The sequence below is a fragment of the Halyomorpha halys genome, unplaced genomic scaffold (genome assembly GCF_000696795.3).
Source record: "Halyomorpha halys isolate HHAL.00 unplaced genomic scaffold, Hhal_1.1 Scaffold518.1, whole genome shotgun sequence".
NCBI classification, from domain to species: domain Eukaryota; kingdom Metazoa; phylum Arthropoda; class Insecta; order Hemiptera; family Pentatomidae; genus Halyomorpha; species Halyomorpha halys.
This window is the reverse complement of record NW_027110901.1, coordinates 187,804-206,518: the sequence shown is the minus strand read 5'-3', so window position 1 is coordinate 206,518 and position 18,715 is coordinate 187,804. Positions and strand designations below refer to the sequence as shown.

The following is an 18,715-nucleotide window of genomic DNA, read 5'->3' as shown; positions in this document are numbered from 1 at the left end:
TTATTTCTTTTATTCGTCCAACGTTTCGGACAATCCGGCCATCTTCAGGGACATCTACTCAATACCACTTTGCAAACATATAATTTAAAACACTCTAAAACTTCATTCAGGCTATTCTGCCCAGGTCAAAACATTTATATCTAATTAGTTAATTATCCATTAAAAACACAGTCAAAAATTATTTCTCTGCAAACACTATTAATAGTTGTGATAAATGTTTATTAATAGTGTTTGCAGAGAAATAATTTTTGACTGTATTTTTAATCGATAATTAACTAATTAGATATAAATGTTTTGACCTGGGCAGAATAGCCTGAATGAAGTTTTAGAGTGTTTTAAATTATATGTTTGCAAAGTGGTATTGAGTAGATGTCCCTGAAGATGGCCGGATTGGCCGAAACGTTGGACGAATAAAATAAATAAAGTTTTGAGACTATAATTGGATAGTATTTGAGTTATTTATTAATAAATTTCTCTTATTATACACCAATAAATATGTAAACCAATATTTATTGATTTTATTTTTTTTTCTTATTTGATTAAAATCTGAAATTAAAATTGACAAATTTAAAGTAAAGTAATGTTTAGGTTAACACATGAACAATCAAATTTAACCTAAAAAGAACAAGAGCCAAATGTTCTTGGAATAGTATGAACCAGTGATTTCAGGTAACAATGAAGAAGTCTCTCAATAATAATCTTGTCATAGAGAGCGTTCAGTTTAATTGTTTTTAACTTGGATTCCCAGTCCCCCACTAGTCCTTTATTCTTCTGTCAGGCATTGTTGTGACTACTGAGAATTTCTCTTTTTTTTTTATTATTAAATTATATTATCTATGTATATTATTTTAAATAAATATTAAACAAAAAAATCAATATGAATATACTCATACATTATTAATCAAAATTTTTCTACATTGACTTGTTAGTTTTTTGGGTAATGGTATATTCATATGTAAATACACAGTTAAAAAGTTAAATGGAAGAACATGGTATATAAAAGTTTAGGGGAAATTATAAAGGGAATTTTGTTTGGAAGAATGTTTTGAAATACTTCTTTATAAATAGTGCTTTGCATATTTTGTCTTAAACTTGAAATTAAGGAAGTTTCAAAAAGTTAAAAATTGAATTTCAGCCTCTATGATAGGAATAAAAAATCATTTTCATACAATTAGCTTGCTCATAACTCTTCAATTATGGAAAAAAAATTTAGGTTTTTAATCAGAGTAGTTTAATTTTTTAGTATGTTTTTTATAAATGTAAAGTATTAAGCGAGTTTAATTTGATTTAAACAAGGTTAGATAAGCTTTCCACATATTAATATTATAAATTAAAAAATAAAGTTAATTATTGCAGGATTTGGGTGTTTTAGACACATTTTAATTTTTACTTATAAAAGGAAGATGGTCTGGGGGCAGTCAAAAGAACTCTAATAGTAATGACCTATGGAATATGATCCGGGTGCGGTCCTTTGTACTTTCTTTAATATTTCTTCTCTTTATCTGTTACTATTACCATTTTCATTTATTGTTTATAACCTTTAATTTTTCTTATTAAATTTTACGTTTCATTGTATACCCCTATTATTTTCCACTACTTTTTTTTTTTTTGTATCTTTATTAACCATGCAATGTGGGATGAAACGTTGGCTCAAATAAAAATAGTAAACCCATTTACTATTTGAATTGTACCTGGACCATATTCCATTTATTAGTAATTAAACTACTCATTGTGAGCCAACGTTTCACCTCCCAGGGCTTCATCGGGGCTAAAAAAGATACATACAACTAAAATAATGTAACAAAATAAGATAATAGATAACATGAAATAAAAGTAAACTAAGGAGTGACAAAATATGATTTAAAATATTTCAAAAATTATATAAAAATGAACAAAGTAATTTAAAGAAAATAAAAAGAAGATGTACAGAGAAAAGTGTGAATAAACAAAACTGACAAAAAGGTATTAGATAATTATGAAGATGGAAATAACAACAAAATAAAAAAGAAATATAAAAATACAGTAAACACTAAAAGACACAAAATAAGGGGAAAAAAAAAGAATAAAATAAAGGTCTAGAAAATAATGAACAAAATTGGATGGAGGTAAGCACAAGAATAAGCTAAAGGCGGGTGAAAAGTACCAACAGGGTAGAGGAGAGGGGAATAATTTTCACATATTTTAAATCATATTTAGCCACACCTTAGTTTACTTTTATTTCATGTTATCCATTCTCTTACTTTCTTACATTATTTTAGTTGTTTGAATCTTTTTTAACCCTGGAAAGTGGGGAGAAATGTTCGTTCATAATAAATAGTATTATTACTATTTGAGTTATTTTGACTGTATCCGGACCACAATCCTTTTATATATTACACACGATCAATCAACGATCTTCATTGAATATTTACTGAACGATTTTGCACATTTTGGGTTTTTCAACTGGATATTTTAAAGTTTTTTACAGCTCAAAAATCTGGTCTCCAGTCATAATAGTGAACAAATAGATCTGTTGTTTTGGTTGATACAAGACTTTTTTAAATATTTATTAATCAAACAATAAATATGACAATTCATAAGTTAACTCATATTAATTCATTTCACTAAATAAAGACAAAAAATATGGCACATTCACCTGATGCTGTGTGATGGCTGCTCTAGTGGCTCCACCAGCAACCCCAACTACTGCTTTTAACGAAGTAGAAAAGCATAAGATTTTGAGAGCATCGGATTTGAAATGAGGCAGTATTATTATTTCAATACAAATTGCAATATCATTCAAGACATCGGCAAACAATCTCCATTTTTTACATTCGCCATCCAATCTTGTTCTGCAAAATTCATTTATTGACGTAAATACACAATCTAAATTTTATATCTGTTGATAAGAACTCTCTACAATACAGTGATAGGTAAATGGCATACCGAAGAAATCACCACTGAATGGTACAAGACAATATTTCCAATACTTTAAAGAAAAATGATGAGCTCAATTGCCATAATTATCATAACATCTTCTTATTATCATAGAATGTATATAGAGGTATATATATGGTATACATAAGTATATATAGTGTCTTCAAGGATAATTTACCAAAAGCTTCTTCCCTTTGCTAAATGTAAAATTGAAATTTATCAAGCAGGCATCAAGAAGAGAAGATCTACAATAGACCACATTTTCTTGGTAAAGAATATTATGAAGAAAGACAGAGAGCACTAAGTAAATACCCACCAATTGTTTACAGAATTTTGGAAAGCTTTCAATAGGATCATCAGAAATAAACATCACCAGGGTTTGCTTTCAATGGCGATTCCAATCAAACTAACATGTCTGATCAAGTCCATCATACATACTTTTATGCATACAAGGGGCTAAGGCGATGTGACTATCTAGCATGCTTGCTATTGTTATACCTTGGCTCTATATTATGCAGTAAGGAAAGCAGGGATCCAGAATGAAGGGACAATGTTCAACAATGATTCTGGCCTTCTGGCCTTCTGACCTTGATATGGATATTATTGAAAGAACTTTTAAGGGTAGAGTAAGTAATTTCTTGTGCTTCTACTAATAATGATACTAATTCAAAGTATAAATGTCTACAGAATTAATATGGTAGTTTTTATTTTTTAAATATCGAATATATATTTTAACTCTATTGGAACTAGATGGCCAGGAAATGATGGGATAAGTGAGAATCAAAGGTGGGAAGGGTACTGGAGTGATGGATGGAATAGGAATGGAATTCTAAAGGGAAGAAGATCTGATAAGGAAGAATATGTCAAAAGCTCTAGATTGGTGGGCCACTGTATATAAGACTGAAGACTGGGAACGGGTATTATGGGAATGAAGAAGGGATTCAAATTTAAGGTCTGAGATGTATCATGGATTGGTTAATTTGGCAGAGGAAGAATGCCCAGGAATATTTTACATGGTAGGAAGAGTAAAGCCAATTCAATTCCTCATAAAAACAGTAGAAGGTGGCGTCCCTGGAGATCCCGAAGATGAATCATACAAGGCAATTTACTTATCATTTTAGATATAAAATCTATAAGCTCAATAGGTGTCCTTTAACATGGGCAAGATGGGCTTTGAGTTCTTCCATTCGTTTATTTTATTTAACACCTTTTGAGATATAAAAATAATTTCTTGATAGGAAAAATTCTAAAATATTTGTACAGGGTTAAAAGGCTTTTTAGAAGGTCTTTATTTATTATTTATTAAAATCAAATTTGAAACTTATTTATTGAAAAAAAAATAAGACAAAAATTTCAGTGATAACGTATTTCATTTAAACTTAAAATGGGATTAAGAAAGAAAATGAATAAAAGTAAATTACTCAGAATTAAATAAAGTAGTTATGAAAAATCAAATCAAATTGTTTTTTCAACAAAAGAATAAGATAATTTTAATCACAATGTGAAAAGCCTAAATGTCAATGACAAGATTTCATTTATAGCATACAGTGGTTCCAAAATAATGATACTTAGATATACATGAAATAAAAAAAAACCTAATAATAGCTTTTATTTTTTACCCAGGAGATATTTTTATTAAAATAGGAATAGACATGTTTTATTATATATAGAATACTTAATAATAAATTAGAAATGATGTAAATTATCCAATATTTTACCCACTTATCCAAGCGAAAACTATGCTAGACATCATGCCACAACCATCTTTCATGATCCAAGTTATAGCAGCACCAAGAGAAGATGCAGTATTATCTCCGACACCGACTCCTTGCAAGACAGCTTTAGTTGCTAAAGTATTGGTGATAGTACTACAGAAAGCCTGAAATAAGAAAGTTTACTAAATATATTAAATGATGAAAACTAATCAATCATATTTGAATGAAATGCATTCAACTTAACCATTGACAACAAAGATCAAGTCTATGTCGGAGCATATCGTAATCCAACCTCTAAATGAATCTGGTAAGTGCCATGTTATAATGATTTCATTAGTAAAGAGCTATGCCTACCATTTCAGCCAACCTCATTAGATACCTTAATTTCCTAAGTACCGTAACTTGATCTAACCATCAGGAAGATTACTTATCATGAAGGTAAAGCACATAATCAAGTAAAAACAATTCAAAAGAAACTGGTACCATTTACATTCCCATTTATTTTAAAAGGAATTCTAAATTATCATCAAAAAACAATTTAATCATGTATAAAACAGTGATACGTCCAACAATAACCTATTCTGCTCCTGTCTGAAGCTACATATGTGGGTCCAATTACAGGAAACTAGAGGTCATTAAAAATATCGTATGAGAATAGTAAAAAACTATCCTCAGTACACTAAAATTTCAAATGTCATCTGACATTCAGCTTGATTATAGCCTATGGCAAATTGTATATAATAATTAATAAATAACAACTATAAAAAAAAATATATTGCAGGAAGATAGTCTGGGTGGCGGTCAATAAAGGCATCAAAACAGAAAAGAAATGTCCATGAAACTGGACAGTTCTACTTTGTACCAACATCAGGCAGCCCTGATGTTAGTACTAAGGCCCTGACGAAGCCCTGCAAAGTGGGGCGAAACATTGGTTAACAATAAATAGTTTTCTTTTACTATTTTGATACTTTTATTGTCCACCACCTGGAGATTCTTCCTCCAATCTATTTCATATGGTCAACTATCTTCTTTCAATGTAAAAAAATATTATTACTTGGACTCAGAGAAAAAAATGTTACACCTATCTCTAAAATATAGAATCAATTGACAAATATAATAAGCATAATTCACAAGTAACAGAACTAGCACTAGGTTCTGATTTTTCTGTTACTACTGTTTTTTTCCAAGTAGCCCCAAATTATGGCATAGTTGTATATCTTTAACAATTTTATCAATGAATCCATAGCTATTATGAGTGAAGAAAACACAAATGAATTAATGAAAAAAGGAGAAAAAAAGAAATTCAAATTCAGATCAGTAAACCATCATATATTTCATAGATTCTGAAATCACCCGGGTTTAGCCCTGTTTCCAATCTCTGATTAGTCTTCAAATATACTTTTTTTGTTTAATCTGTAGAACTAAAGTAATTCAGTAAATTGGCTAAGCAGTTGATATAATTTTATACTGTTTTATTTACATCTTAGAAGGAGGGGCATTAATCGTTTCCAATAAACCAACGAAAAAGGGACAAAAAAACCCCCTACTGATACTTTTCAGTTGAAGTAGAGTATAAATTCGAATGAATATGAATAGTTAGACCATGTTCTTGTGTACAAGTTAATTAATTAGTCAATTCATAGCCATGTTGATGTAACAGCTGTGAATTAGTACCATATTTTTTTTTACTATGACTTTTAGAAGTTGTTACTATTGATGTACAAGATATTTTTTTAATAAATCATCTTTAGCCAATTACATTGTTATGGCTCGATGGTTCTACCAAAACCCGACCCTCCAGCACCACATACAACCAATCTCCATGACCTCTTCTCTTTTCCTCCATCTATGAAAATTTAACTGCCTTAGATCCTCCTCCACATCGGCCAGCGATCTTTTCTGGGGATGTCCTCTTTTTCATTTTCCATTTGGTTTCCTATATTGCATTTTCTTGGGTATCCTTTGATCAGACATACTCTCTACATGTCTAATCCATCTTAATTGAGCTCTTTTCACTAATGCCATGATGTTGGGTTCCCCATCAGCTCCTCATTCCTTCTTCTTCACTAAATCTCATTCCCTGAGACTCTATCCATATCATTCTCAATACCTTTCTCTACCAGGAGTTGAGCTGTCCGTCCTGCTTTTCATGTCACGGACCATGTTTCGCACTCATACATAACCACTGGCCTAATAATGGTTTTGTGGATGACCCCTTTCATTTATTAGAGACTTCAATACTCTTTGCAGTGAGAAATAACATCTAATCCCTGCTGCTATCCTGTCCTCTATATTTCTCGCCACTTGGTTGACATCGGTAACCAAGCTTCTCAAGTACTTATACTGGTCTACAGAACTGAAACTGTGATATCAAAAAGTTCCTTGACCCTTTTTGAACTTTTCATGTACATATTATTTTCATTAACCTTGAGGCCTAGTTTAGCTTCTGCTTCTTTGAATTCATGGAATGTTCCTTGTAATGCTGTTTAGGATTCTAGTGGCAATGACCACATCATCTCATATGCTAGAAGTTGAGACAGCCAATTGTAGATGGTTCCTCCAGGATTAATTCTAATTGAACGAATTCCTACTTCCTGTGCTATATTAAAAAGAGGAGCCAGAGGACCATCCTGTCTCAAGTTATTTTTAGAGTTTGTTGTATAGTGTTCATTAGAGCCATTTTTTGTCAGCCTGACTGGGTTTTCAGTATGCTTACCTTTACCATACCTTCCCAAAGTCCAATTCTGTCCACATTGTTAAATGCTTGTTTGATGTCCTTAAATAGTAGATGCACGCCTATGTTGAACTCATAACACTTCCATTGCCTGCCTCAGGGAGAGAGAATATCTGGCCAACTCTTGGTTGGAGGAACCCTCCCTGATATTCTCCTATAATATTTTCAGTAAAATCAGAATCTCTTTTATGTAGGAGCACTGCCAATGATTTATAGTTATGCTTAGTAGAGCAGTACCTTTATAATTATCACATACCATTTTGTCCCCTTTCTTCTGTATAGGAAATATTGTTCCAATCCAATCTTCAGGTATATTTTCTTTCATCTATATCTCCCAAATTAAAAAGTAAATTTCTTCTCACAAATCATTGCCACCATATATCAACATCTCTGGAGTGATCTCGTCAAGACCTGGCGACTTGTGGTTCTTTATTGATGCATATTACGTACATAGTTTTTCATTATTACATTTTCTGCCTCCTCCTTCCCTATGGTATGGACAGTCCTATAATGTGAATAGTTTCATGTTCCCTTGACCCACGTCACACAAGGATCTACTGGATCAACAAAATTGTTGATAAAATATTCTAAACAACAATAACACCTCTCTAATAAAAGTAACATTAGTTCTAGAGGCGGTGAAAGAAAAATGCTGTACCTCACTTTTTTAGAAATATTAAGCAATGATAGTTTGTATTCTTCATACTAAAATCAATTAGATGAAATAGTGGAGCTCATCATTCTCTTAATGGCCGCAAAATAGCATTACTTTTTTTGATATGAAAAGGAAATTGTTACTAGAAAAGTTAGATTTACACCACTTTTCCAACCAGGTCTTTGTCATTAGGGGTGATGGTTATAGGAAAAATGCACTGGTTATAGTTTATTCTATTTTTTATTGTTTTCGGTTGAAACTGATTTTTTGTACAAAGAGATATATATGCCATTTCTACTTTGTTTTAAAAACTACTTTTAAAGCAAAAATCTATGTAAAAACCTTTTTGGCTGTCCAACATTAGGGTCATTATCTTAAAATGTGTAAATCATATGTCTAGTCCATTTTGACCCTCTAACGTGAGCACGTCATAAAAAAAAAAAAAATAACTGTTCCACTCCTTATGATTTACTATGGAGCCTGTATTTTACATCCAAAATAGATTTATAAGTAGTAGAAATTATTATATGATTATTTATGAGAAACTATGAATTGTGTTCATTAAATCTATTTAGATCCTCAAATATAGGAATAACAAAGCATTGCCAGGTCAGCTAGTCTCTATATATAAAAAGGGATGGTAGGATCTTTGTAGATACTTTACTAACTGATTTAGTTAGTATTAGTTATTACATAAGGAATACATTAAAATATACATCTCAATATTTATTGTAGTCAACAAAGAAAAATAAAATAAAAAATGTATGTCCAGACGTTCTCCTTAACTACCTCATTTAAACATTTTTTCAAACTATAATTAAGGTATTTCTGTGCGGCATACTAGTGAAGGTACTGTGTCACTTAATAGGTATGATTTTTCGCAGCTCGAAATTATGACTTTTTTATTATTGAGATTTAAGGAAGTGAAATCTATGCATCTTCAGATAATAACCCATTATTAAAATAACTGTTTTTCAGTTATTATCCAAACAACAAGGATCAAAACGTTTTGAAGAAAATTTTCTAGTGTGTTCACTGAAACAGCTTTTCTTACCACTTAGGCTGCAGAGACCAATAAAATAATTTCCACCTGTATCTATACTATTATTGGTCTGATAAAGTTTCTATCTTTTTTTTTTAGTTTATATTATTGGACAGTTTAATTATCCTTCAAACAAGCCACAAGAAAGGTACTTTACTTACCTAAGTGGTAAGAAAAGTAAAAATTGGAATAAATGGCATTTGTTTTTGTTTCTTCTGATTCTGTGAAAAAGAAGAAAAACATTTGACACACAGTTTTAACTGTTTAAAATAATAAGTTATCAATATAACAGATTTTAGTTGCTGGTTTCCATTAAACAGCCACTAGCGAGTTTCAGTTTTCTTGCCCTAGAATGTTTTCAATTAAAAGAGAAAGTTGGAACAAATGACATCATTTTTCTATTCAATTGACCTTAATGTATAAAAACCTTGCTGTTGGTATTACAAGAAGGGAAATAAATTTATTTTAAAAAACAAAAGAGTTTAAAAATGTAAGTCTCAAGTATTGGTGCTTTCTCTTCCCTAATCTGAAGCTTATTTGAAGAAAAAGTGGTGTAGCTCAAAGATTATTTTTTTATTGCAATAATTGACAAGTTATAGAACCCCATAATGAAGCAGTTTTTACAGTAATAATATTTCAGATTTTTTAACAGTAGTTTTAATAATTTTTTTTTCTCAAAACTTAAATCACCATTTCTTTCCTTGCCTCATATAAAGATGGGTATACTTGGAATAACAAGGGACATCACAAATATACTACAGTACTCAGTACTACTCATTTCCAATTTGTTCATGCAATGCCTATCTTTAGTTTATTTTACCTGAAGAGTATCCCATAGCTGGTATCTCATGTAATCTCCACTAACACTTTCAGGATAACCCTGGGGAAGAAGAATCTTTTTGATTACTGAAGAAAAGATATCCAAAATATTACTTTCAGGTTTTAATGCAGCATTTAGTCCCACAACAGTGTTATCTGGTGTTCAACAATTTTAAGTTAGCATCATGTATTCATTAGTAAGATACCATATTAAATACATTAGAAAAAATATACCTTGTCCTTTGACATAAGCTATTTCATCTGAGCCAGATTTGCTTTCTTTGAGCAATATAGTATTAGCCATTTTAAATTAAATAATTCATACATATATAAATATAATTATATAAACAAATATAAATAGAAAACAATTATTAAGAAAAGTCAGCAAAATTCGATTAAGTTCAAACTTGCCACCTTAGCATTATCGAATGATCAATATCGATACCATTAAGAGATATACGAATATATCCATTTGTTCTTAGTTGGACTGCAAATTACATTCCTTTCATAAGGCTGAAAATCGAATTTATTATTTCACATTACAATTTTGAAAGCTATAACCATTGAATAATATCTTGGTTTTTATTTCAAAGGATTACTTTGTGATTCGTATGCAGGTACTCTATATTTCAAGGTGTAATGGATTAGTATTGCGATGAAACTCAGGAATGACGTGTGTCAACGTTTCGACTTAAATTGTAGACCTTAATTAGAACTAACAAAAGACGTGACAATAATGGAAATCAGAAGTAAGTAAATTAGAAGTACAAATATAGTGGAATCACACAAGAAATTAGATTAGAAAAAGAAACCGAACATAATTTCAACTCGGCTTTTCGACGAGTAGGAGCCTACATTTTTGCTTCCTCGCTCCCAGAATTGGGCGAAAATTATTCGATTGACGAGAGACGAATAAGTTTTTATTCGAATAAAAATACGACTAAACAATCCGAATACTTTTTTATTGGAATATTTAAAATACTATTTTAATTGAATAAAAAATTAGTCGAATACATATTATTCGAATAAGAATTTGATTTTTTTTTTTTTTGATTCACTTATTTTTTTACCACCTTCAATTTCTAATGTATGAAGGTCCCATTTCACATATTTAGACGAGTATAAAACCAAAATGCTATCTATTTTAAGATCCCATATCTTATTATTTTATTTCTAACATGTTAGGGTCCCTTTATATGTTTTGAGATATGTAGAATATGAAAATACTATCGATTTTAAGATCGCGTATAGATTTATATGAACTTTTCTGATTTCTAACATGTTAGGGTTTCTTTAAAGTTTCAATATATGCCAAAAATGAAAATGCTATTGATTTTATGATTGCGTATCGCTTTATTTTAACTTTCTTGATCCCGAACATGTTAGGGTCCCTTTATATGTTTTGAGATATGTTAAAAATCGATAGCATTTTCATATTCTGCATATCTCATAACATATAAAGGGACCCTAAAATGTTAGAAATCAAAAAAGTTAAAATAAATCGATAGTATTTTCATATTCTACTTATCCCAAAACATAAAAGTGAATCCTTATATGTTAGAAATCAGAAAAGTTAAAATTAATCTATACGCGATCATAAAATATATCTATGTATAGCTGTAAGACAAAAAATGTCGTCTTTATACGAATACAAACGTATTCGGATGGTTAATCATTTAATTTTTTCGAATAAGAGATTATTTTTCTATACAATGGACGAATACAAAAGTTTTTAAATGGTTATTCGAATTGTTTTGCCCGAATAATTGATTATTTGTATAACATAATGACGAATAAAAAAGTATTCGGACGGTTAATCATATGTTTTTGTACGAATAATTGAGACTCGATTATTCGAGTAGAAAATTCACGGATAAAAAAGTATTCGTCTCTCGTTATTCGAATAATATTTGCACAACTCTGCTCCCAAATATAGGGACGCTTTGTAATCATGCAGCAAATAAAATTGTTTTCATATGGATCAGTATAGATACCTCACTGCTTCTAATTTCTTTTCTCTAATTTTTTTCGTCTTATTTTGTTTTTTGCTTTGGGAGTTACAATTTTTCAGCATATTATTATTGCATAAGTTATCGTCTACATTTCAATGTTAATGATTTGTTATTTCAAAATAAAATAAAAACAACAAGCCGTTGTTGAAATATGGATGTAACCAGTAAGGAGTTTTTCTCGTGTATAAGGGAAAGTCGTGGGAGGGATGTTATTTTGATTCTAGTCCCATTTTACACCAATCCCCTTCTTCCCTCCTAATTTTGACCAATTTAGAAGAGAACAAAACACTTTAACATTTTACCAAAATACGTTTACGTATGCATAAGCGAAAGTAGGTGACGGATTCTAATAAATAATAAAAGCGATATAGGACCAACAAGGTATCAACGTATAAATTCTCTAAAAATGTAATCAAAATTGGATAACGATTCTATCAATTATGCTCGAAAACAAATTTGGTTACCGACCGACAATACGAAACGCGATTTGTTCCTTGATGTCTAAAATGTATAATACTGGTGAAAAATGTTGATTATGAGGACATACATCTTTGTTTCCTCTCGACTAAAGGCAGATAAGCTTTTTATTTACAACGAATTCAAACAAAATTATGTACTTAGAGTTCAAAATTTTCCCTTGGATTTTACTTTTAGACATAAATAGAAAAAGAATTGGTTCCATTTCTATCTGTAGTCAAGGTTGTGTTCCTGCATAATCAATCGAATAGTCAATCAAATGTTGATGAGTTTTTCAGGAATTGTGCATGCTGGTACCTAGTAGGTCTCAAACAGATTGTATCATATTAGGGCATGCTTTATTCTGGACTGGAGGAACTGTTCACAGCCTTTAGGAACATTTCCTCCCTGTACTTTTAAGCAGTTATAGCCCTGGTAAAAATGAAAATTTGGTCCTTCAAAAATAAATGCTAGCATGGAACAACTGACCAGCAGAGATCATTTGAAGTGAATCACTCCCCTGGTTATATCCATATTCTATTTAAATCATCTGAGTGGTAAAGATTGAAGAACCATTCTCCTATTAATAAAAATATAGCTGATCTTCAAATAATTCTTTTGTATGATGTTTTTGCAGAAGTTGGGACCCTACCACAGGATGAGAATTTGGAATGAATGGTAGAAATCTTTTTTTTTTTACATTGTTAACAATAAATAGAAGGGTACTAAATCAGTTGAGAGATTGAATAAATTTTTAATACCTTAACATAGGAAATATTTTCAGTGTAGAACCATATTTTACAAACCCCAAGATTATAAAATTTATAAATAAATACAAGGCTCGATTTTAGGAAAGAGACCTGCCAGAAGTCCAAAATATATATATAAAAGAAAAGGAAAATTAATTAAATCAATAAGTAATACAATGATTTATTCAACAAATAATTAACCTTTATTGAAATGAAAACAAATAACAATCATTTAAACATATTACAATATCTCTATAAATACATTTAAACAAATGTATTTATATATATATGCTTATATAATATGCTGTATATTATATAAGCATATATATATAAATACATTTAAACAAATGACTTTAATAACAGATTTATTAGTCTTCAGTAAAACTTAGCAATCTTTAGTTAAAGAAAGTAGTGCAATATGGTAAGAAAAGAGAAAAATATATTACATTAAGAATAAGTTTCACAAACATACATGTACACAGTCTAACAATATATATATATATATATAAACACTATAGTACAACAATATAAAACATTTCTTGATAGGTGAAATACAAAATATTAACTATTTATAGTATATCATACACTGTTTTAGTTACATAAAAGGGTTCCCCACATGTTGTACTATGACAACAAATAATTATTTTTCTTCATATGATTTTTTTTTTTTTTAATGGAGCATAGTACATTAAAATAAATATATTCAAAGATTAGTTCATTGAAAACAAATAAAATCTTCAAGTTGCATTCATTGTATCACTTTCAGACTTGATCAAAGCAAGGTACCTAATTTTTTCTTCTTCTGAAACATTAAAATTTTATTTATGTAACCAACTTAACAGTTCACCAGACTTGAAGAAATTTTATGCAGGAATATAAAATTTTAAATAATATTGTATATTAATTTGTAACTCAATTAATTTGTGTAATAAAATACAACAAATTAATATATTGATTATGAAATAAATACTGGTTTTAATGAATGCTTTAATGAAACTGAAAATGTTGTGAATACCCAACTTTTTTTAGAACATTTATTAAAATTACTTTATTCCAAGGCAAAAATGATTTTAATGATAGTGGATTGCTTAAAATTCAATGCCCCAATTGAAATTTAACATCCCCAGACCATTATTATTGATCCTCGAACCTGCTACTTCAAAATGTTAAAAATTAATAGATTCAGAAATTACACACATTATTAAAACTCAATATATCTGTAAGTATTATCATCAGAAACAACACAAAGTGGACTGGAAATAACAAAAATTAAATTTTCATTAATTCTTATTTAATTACTTTGTTTTCATTGATATACCAATGAAAATAACTAAATAACGTCTAATGCTTTAACTAGTACAAAGATTATTATTTAATCTTATTCGGTCAGTATTGGCTGACAATGCAGATGGTGGGTTAAGCCATAGAGGATTTGAAAGCATAGGATGGAGAAGAAGACCAAAAATAAAGAGGAAAGGAGCAAAGCCAGAACTAAAATGTTCTGTACTAAGTATTCTAGATAATGAGAACATTTAATTTTTAAATAAAATAAAGTTTATCCAATTTTAGTCTCAAAACAATCTATACTTCTTTGTAAGTCCAAGGACAATCTTAAATACAATTTTACATCCACATCAACTTTAAAAAAACTTTTTGCAGGCTATTCTGCTTAGGTCAATAATTTCAGTCAAAATTACCCTATTTTATCAATTCTTCACATTGACATTAAAATTTTTAATCACAGTCAATTTACACTATTACTCTTTATCACAACAATAATGTAAATTAACTGTAATTTTAATGTTAATGTGAACAATTGACAAAACAGGGTAATTTCAACTGAAATTATTGACCTGGGCAGAATAGACTGCAAAATGCTTTTTAATAAAATCGATCGACTTTACCAAGAGCGGTGTTAGTGCCATGCTTCAGGTTGTCTACTGGACATGACTATTTGCGGCACCACCTGAAGAGAATAGGAGTGACTGAATCTTCGGACTGCGTCCTGTGTGTGAGTTAGTGAAATGACTGGCGATCACATATTTGCATGTGTGGCAACGGCGGACTTGATTAAGGACAGGAGTTATATCAGCAAAGCTAAGCTATACTGGGCTGTACGAAACAAAATGGCAGAAATGCCTCCTTTGGCGTAGTAAAAAAAAATTATATTTAAGATTGCCCTTGAGGATGTCCGAAACGTTGGACTTATAAAGAAATATAGATTATTTCGAGACAAATTGAATAAAATTTATTTTATTTAAACAATAATATAGTCTCAAGAAAGTGAAAAGATTATGTAAAAATAGAACATTTAATTTATGGAAGAATCATAGAAAGGTTGCAAGAGAAAGGCATTGCTACCCCATTCCCATTCAAAACTTATTAACCGGAAATTGAGATATTTTATTTTAAATATCATCATCTTATCATTTCCCTAATACAGACTCACTCAATTTACCGTTTTCATTCAATGAGCAACCAATTACCCACTCCCTAGACGATAGTTGTATTCATAAGTGAATTGCCAATCTAAAAATCCAATAAGCCTGGCTATTTTTAGTTTTTGTAGTTACTTCTTTTCACCCAGTACAGCAACCATTACCTCTTAGTGAAATAAATAACTTATGTCAAGAGTATCAGGCTTGTGTCTTTGGATTTCTGATCTCATTAAAGCTTAAATTTGTAAGAAGATATAAAAATAATGTGGGTTAACATATTGATTTTTTTTTCTTTTCGAATTTACCAATATTTAATAATAAAAATACGAGCAATGCCTAACATTGAATCAACAGTTTTTGTAATAAATAAACAGAGGCCAATTAATTTGCTGTAATGAGATAAAATACCAAATGATATCCAAAGTATAATAAAGAGAACAATTAAATAATTGGTTAAAATTAATTCAACTACATAAAATTATGTTTATAAAAACTAAGGCACTTTACCATCTTGCTTTTTATGTTTTTTGTATAGTTTAAGCACTTTTTTACTAGGAATTAATCCCCGAGTTAGACCAGGTCTCTTTTTTCTCTTCTTTTTTAATTCTTCATCCGAATCTTCAGTTTGTATGCATTCCTCACCAGATAAATGAGACTCAGATTCATCTTCGGTTTCTTTACTCTTATTTTCAGATGTTGTATTTGAATGAGAAAAACGACATTTTTTACCATAGCTACATTTCCCTTTCTTAAACATCCAACAAATTTTATTTACTTTAACTGCATTTTTATTAGGCAACTCGGTCATTTTAACATGTTTTTCTAAAACAGCAATTTGTGCATTTTCTGCTTCTAAATAAGGATTTACAAATACCGAATTTTTTACTTTGTCACTGAATGTTGGAGGAGGAAGTCTACCCAGAGGTTTTGGTGAAGATCTGAAAAAATAAGACAGAACATTCTTAACTGAAAAACAAGTGCATGAAAATAAAATGTTAATAAATTTTATGATCAGACTAACATACTCTTTAAGAACATTTTTAACAGTACATAGAATAAAATAAAAGGAAACAAAAATGTATTGCTTCAACCCTTCATTGGCTTTGGGTTAAGAATTTTATAAGACAGTAATGTTTCCTTATCAAAACACAATTGAGTTTGTAATTTCCTTATGAAATAAAATGAATTTACTGGATAAGCTAAAGTCAAATCTGGGGTTGACAGTAAGGAGCCTATCAAGCTATCCATACCCACTATATAACAAAATGATAAATTTAAAAAAATTTATATTGTACACACCCCAATATGAATTTTAAGCCATAACATTTTTTTCTTTTTTGGTTTAACTCCCACACATTGTATAAGTAATAAAACTTTATATTAATTAGTTAGATTAATAACAGGAATCAATCCAAGATATCTATTTTCTGTATATATACTTTTCCTTCTGTTTGTATATATTTATTGATTTTAATAATTTTCTAGGAGGTCAGAAAAAAACAACAAAAAAACAAAAAAAAAAAACAGGAATTATATTAATTAAAAAATACAACTGTAAAGAAACGAGTTAAACAGAAATAAATTCTTTCATTATCATACAAAATGGTAACTGAAGAAATGAAATTTTTCAACAATGTTAAAATATTTATTAATTATGAATTTAATAACAACATTATTCCTCAAAAAAATTTCAACAAATTTATAAAATCAGTCCTAAACATTGGGTGAAGCCAAAAACTTCAATTCACAGTAAATATCAGATATAATGCTTTACGACCAAGTAACTCAAACAGAAAAATTTTTTTTTTCAGATTCCACAAGTGGTTGGTACAATTGAGGTGATAATTTTCAAAATTTGATGAATATCCTTTTCCACATAATGTTATTATTTTTCATTTCTTAACTTCTCAATGCATAACATTAACACTGACTGAAAGTATCACTATCGGTACAAAAATAGGTCCAAACTCCAAGATGTTACTTCAGTTGAATAGGCCACAATCTTATGTTTTTGGCGTGTCTTGTAAAACTCTTGAAATAAATTTAACCGGATTGGAAACTAATCGCCTAGATTGGTATAACTGAAGAAGTTCTATTTTTATACATTCAAATGGTTCATTTAACTGATTCAAGTAAATCTTAAACCTATAATTAGAAGAACAAATAATTATGCAATTAAAATCTTAAACCAGATTTGTAATAAGTCAATCATATGTCTTTTGAAATCCTGATAGATAATCTAAAAAGATCTTTCTAAACTTAATTTTGCAATCAAATGATTACTATTGGTTTAAATAATTACAAATTGTATCACAACTGTTTCCTCTATTAAGCAAGTGAACTTATTAAGGAGTCAAATATTATTCTTAAACATGGAGTAAAGATTATAAATACACTATTAAAATTACTTACAATGTAGTTATATTTTCATTTTCCGATTCTTCACTGCTTTCTAAACTTGAAGCACCATAATCAGGAACTAATGAAACCATTTTCACTCTAAATCTGCATTAGAAAATTTTGCAACAGAAGCACACAATAAAAAAATATCAGTCCTTAAAGTAATTTAATATTATATTTTGATTTCTGTTAGGAACTTACAAAAAAAAAAAATGTCAGGCTCAGATAGCAAGGCCCCTTATCACAACCACTTAAAACTAAGTATTGCGGTTGGTATAAATTTTAACTAGACTTAAAGGAGTCTAATCAGTTCAAAATACGGGCTATCCGGTGATTGGTTAGAAAAAAATAAATATTAGAGGTTAATTCATTAAAATACAGATATGAAATAAGTAACCATTATTTGCTAAATTTTCATCAACAGAAAATTTTTCTTAATGGTAATCTTATAAAAAACTACAGACTCGGTTAAGAAAAACAATATTTTAAATCCTTTAGTTCTAATATTTGCAAATTTGTGTTTACTAGTAACCATGAATTGTCAGTTACAAAGAGGATTCAGACTCAGAGGTCTCTTAATAATTGTAGAACTCCTTTTTAAAGGAAAAAATATTATTTTTTTTTAATTATTAAATAAAAACGATTATAATGATGATTATTAATATTAAATCAAAAGGAAAGCAATTTTATTCTAATTTACTAAAATTAAAAGACCCATTGGATTTGAGAACGATCACAAATTAAGACCTATACATTCTAGACACTTTTTTATTGAATTC

At 29.4% G+C, this 18,715-nt stretch overlaps 2 protein-coding genes across 3 annotated transcripts in view; both read right to left on the bottom strand.

The window, feature by feature from the left end:
* LOC106683816 (RUS family member 1) overlaps window positions 1-10,296 on the bottom strand; it is a gene marked incomplete at its 3' end in the record, with an annotated part of 14,966 nt that extends 4,670 nt beyond the window's left edge. The window contains 4 exon segments of the mRNA XM_014425528.3: window positions 2,636-2,831; window positions 4,635-4,795; window positions 9,883-10,037; window positions 10,116-10,296. Coding sequence (XP_014281014.1) covers window positions 2,636-2,831; window positions 4,635-4,795; window positions 9,883-10,037; window positions 10,116-10,185 — 582 coding nt within the window.
* Window positions 10,297-13,446: 3,150 nt separating this feature from the next.
* On the bottom strand, window positions 13,447-18,482 carry LOC106683813 (uncharacterized). 2 transcript variants are annotated; one of them, XM_014425523.3, is made up of 4 exons: window positions 18,138-18,482; window positions 17,949-18,041; window positions 16,044-16,474; window positions 13,447-13,900 (listed from the first exon to the last, which is right to left on the bottom strand). In XM_014425523.3, exons 2-4 carry the CDS (start codon window positions 18,026-18,028, stop codon window positions 13,836-13,838), a joined length of 576 nt encoding a protein of 191 aa, XP_014281009.1. In that variant the 5' UTR covers window positions 18,029-18,041; window positions 18,138-18,482; the 3' UTR covers window positions 13,447-13,835. The 2 variants fall into 2 exon arrangements, with proteins under 2 accessions (XP_014281009.1, XP_014281008.1); XM_014425522.2 differs by lacking the exon at window positions 18,138-18,482 and having other exon boundaries at window positions 17,949-18,121.
* Window positions 18,483-18,715: the final 233 nt, after the last annotated feature.

What these genes read in the sequence shown, in the direction of transcription:
- LOC106683813 (XM_014425523.3), bottom strand. Translation starts at nt 18,028, where the DNA reads ATGGTTTCATTAGTTCCTGATTATGGTGCTTCAAGTTTAGAAAGCAGT. An exon ending in AATGAAAATATAACTACATT is followed by an intron (nt 16,475 to 17,948) that starts GTAAGTAATTTT and finishes TTATTTTTTCAG; the next exon opens with ATCTTCACCAAAACCTCTGG. An exon ending in AAAACATAAAAAGCAAGATG is followed by an intron (nt 13,901 to 16,043) that starts GTAAAGTGCCTT and finishes TTAATGTTTCAG; the next exon opens with AAGAAGAAAAAATTAGGTAC.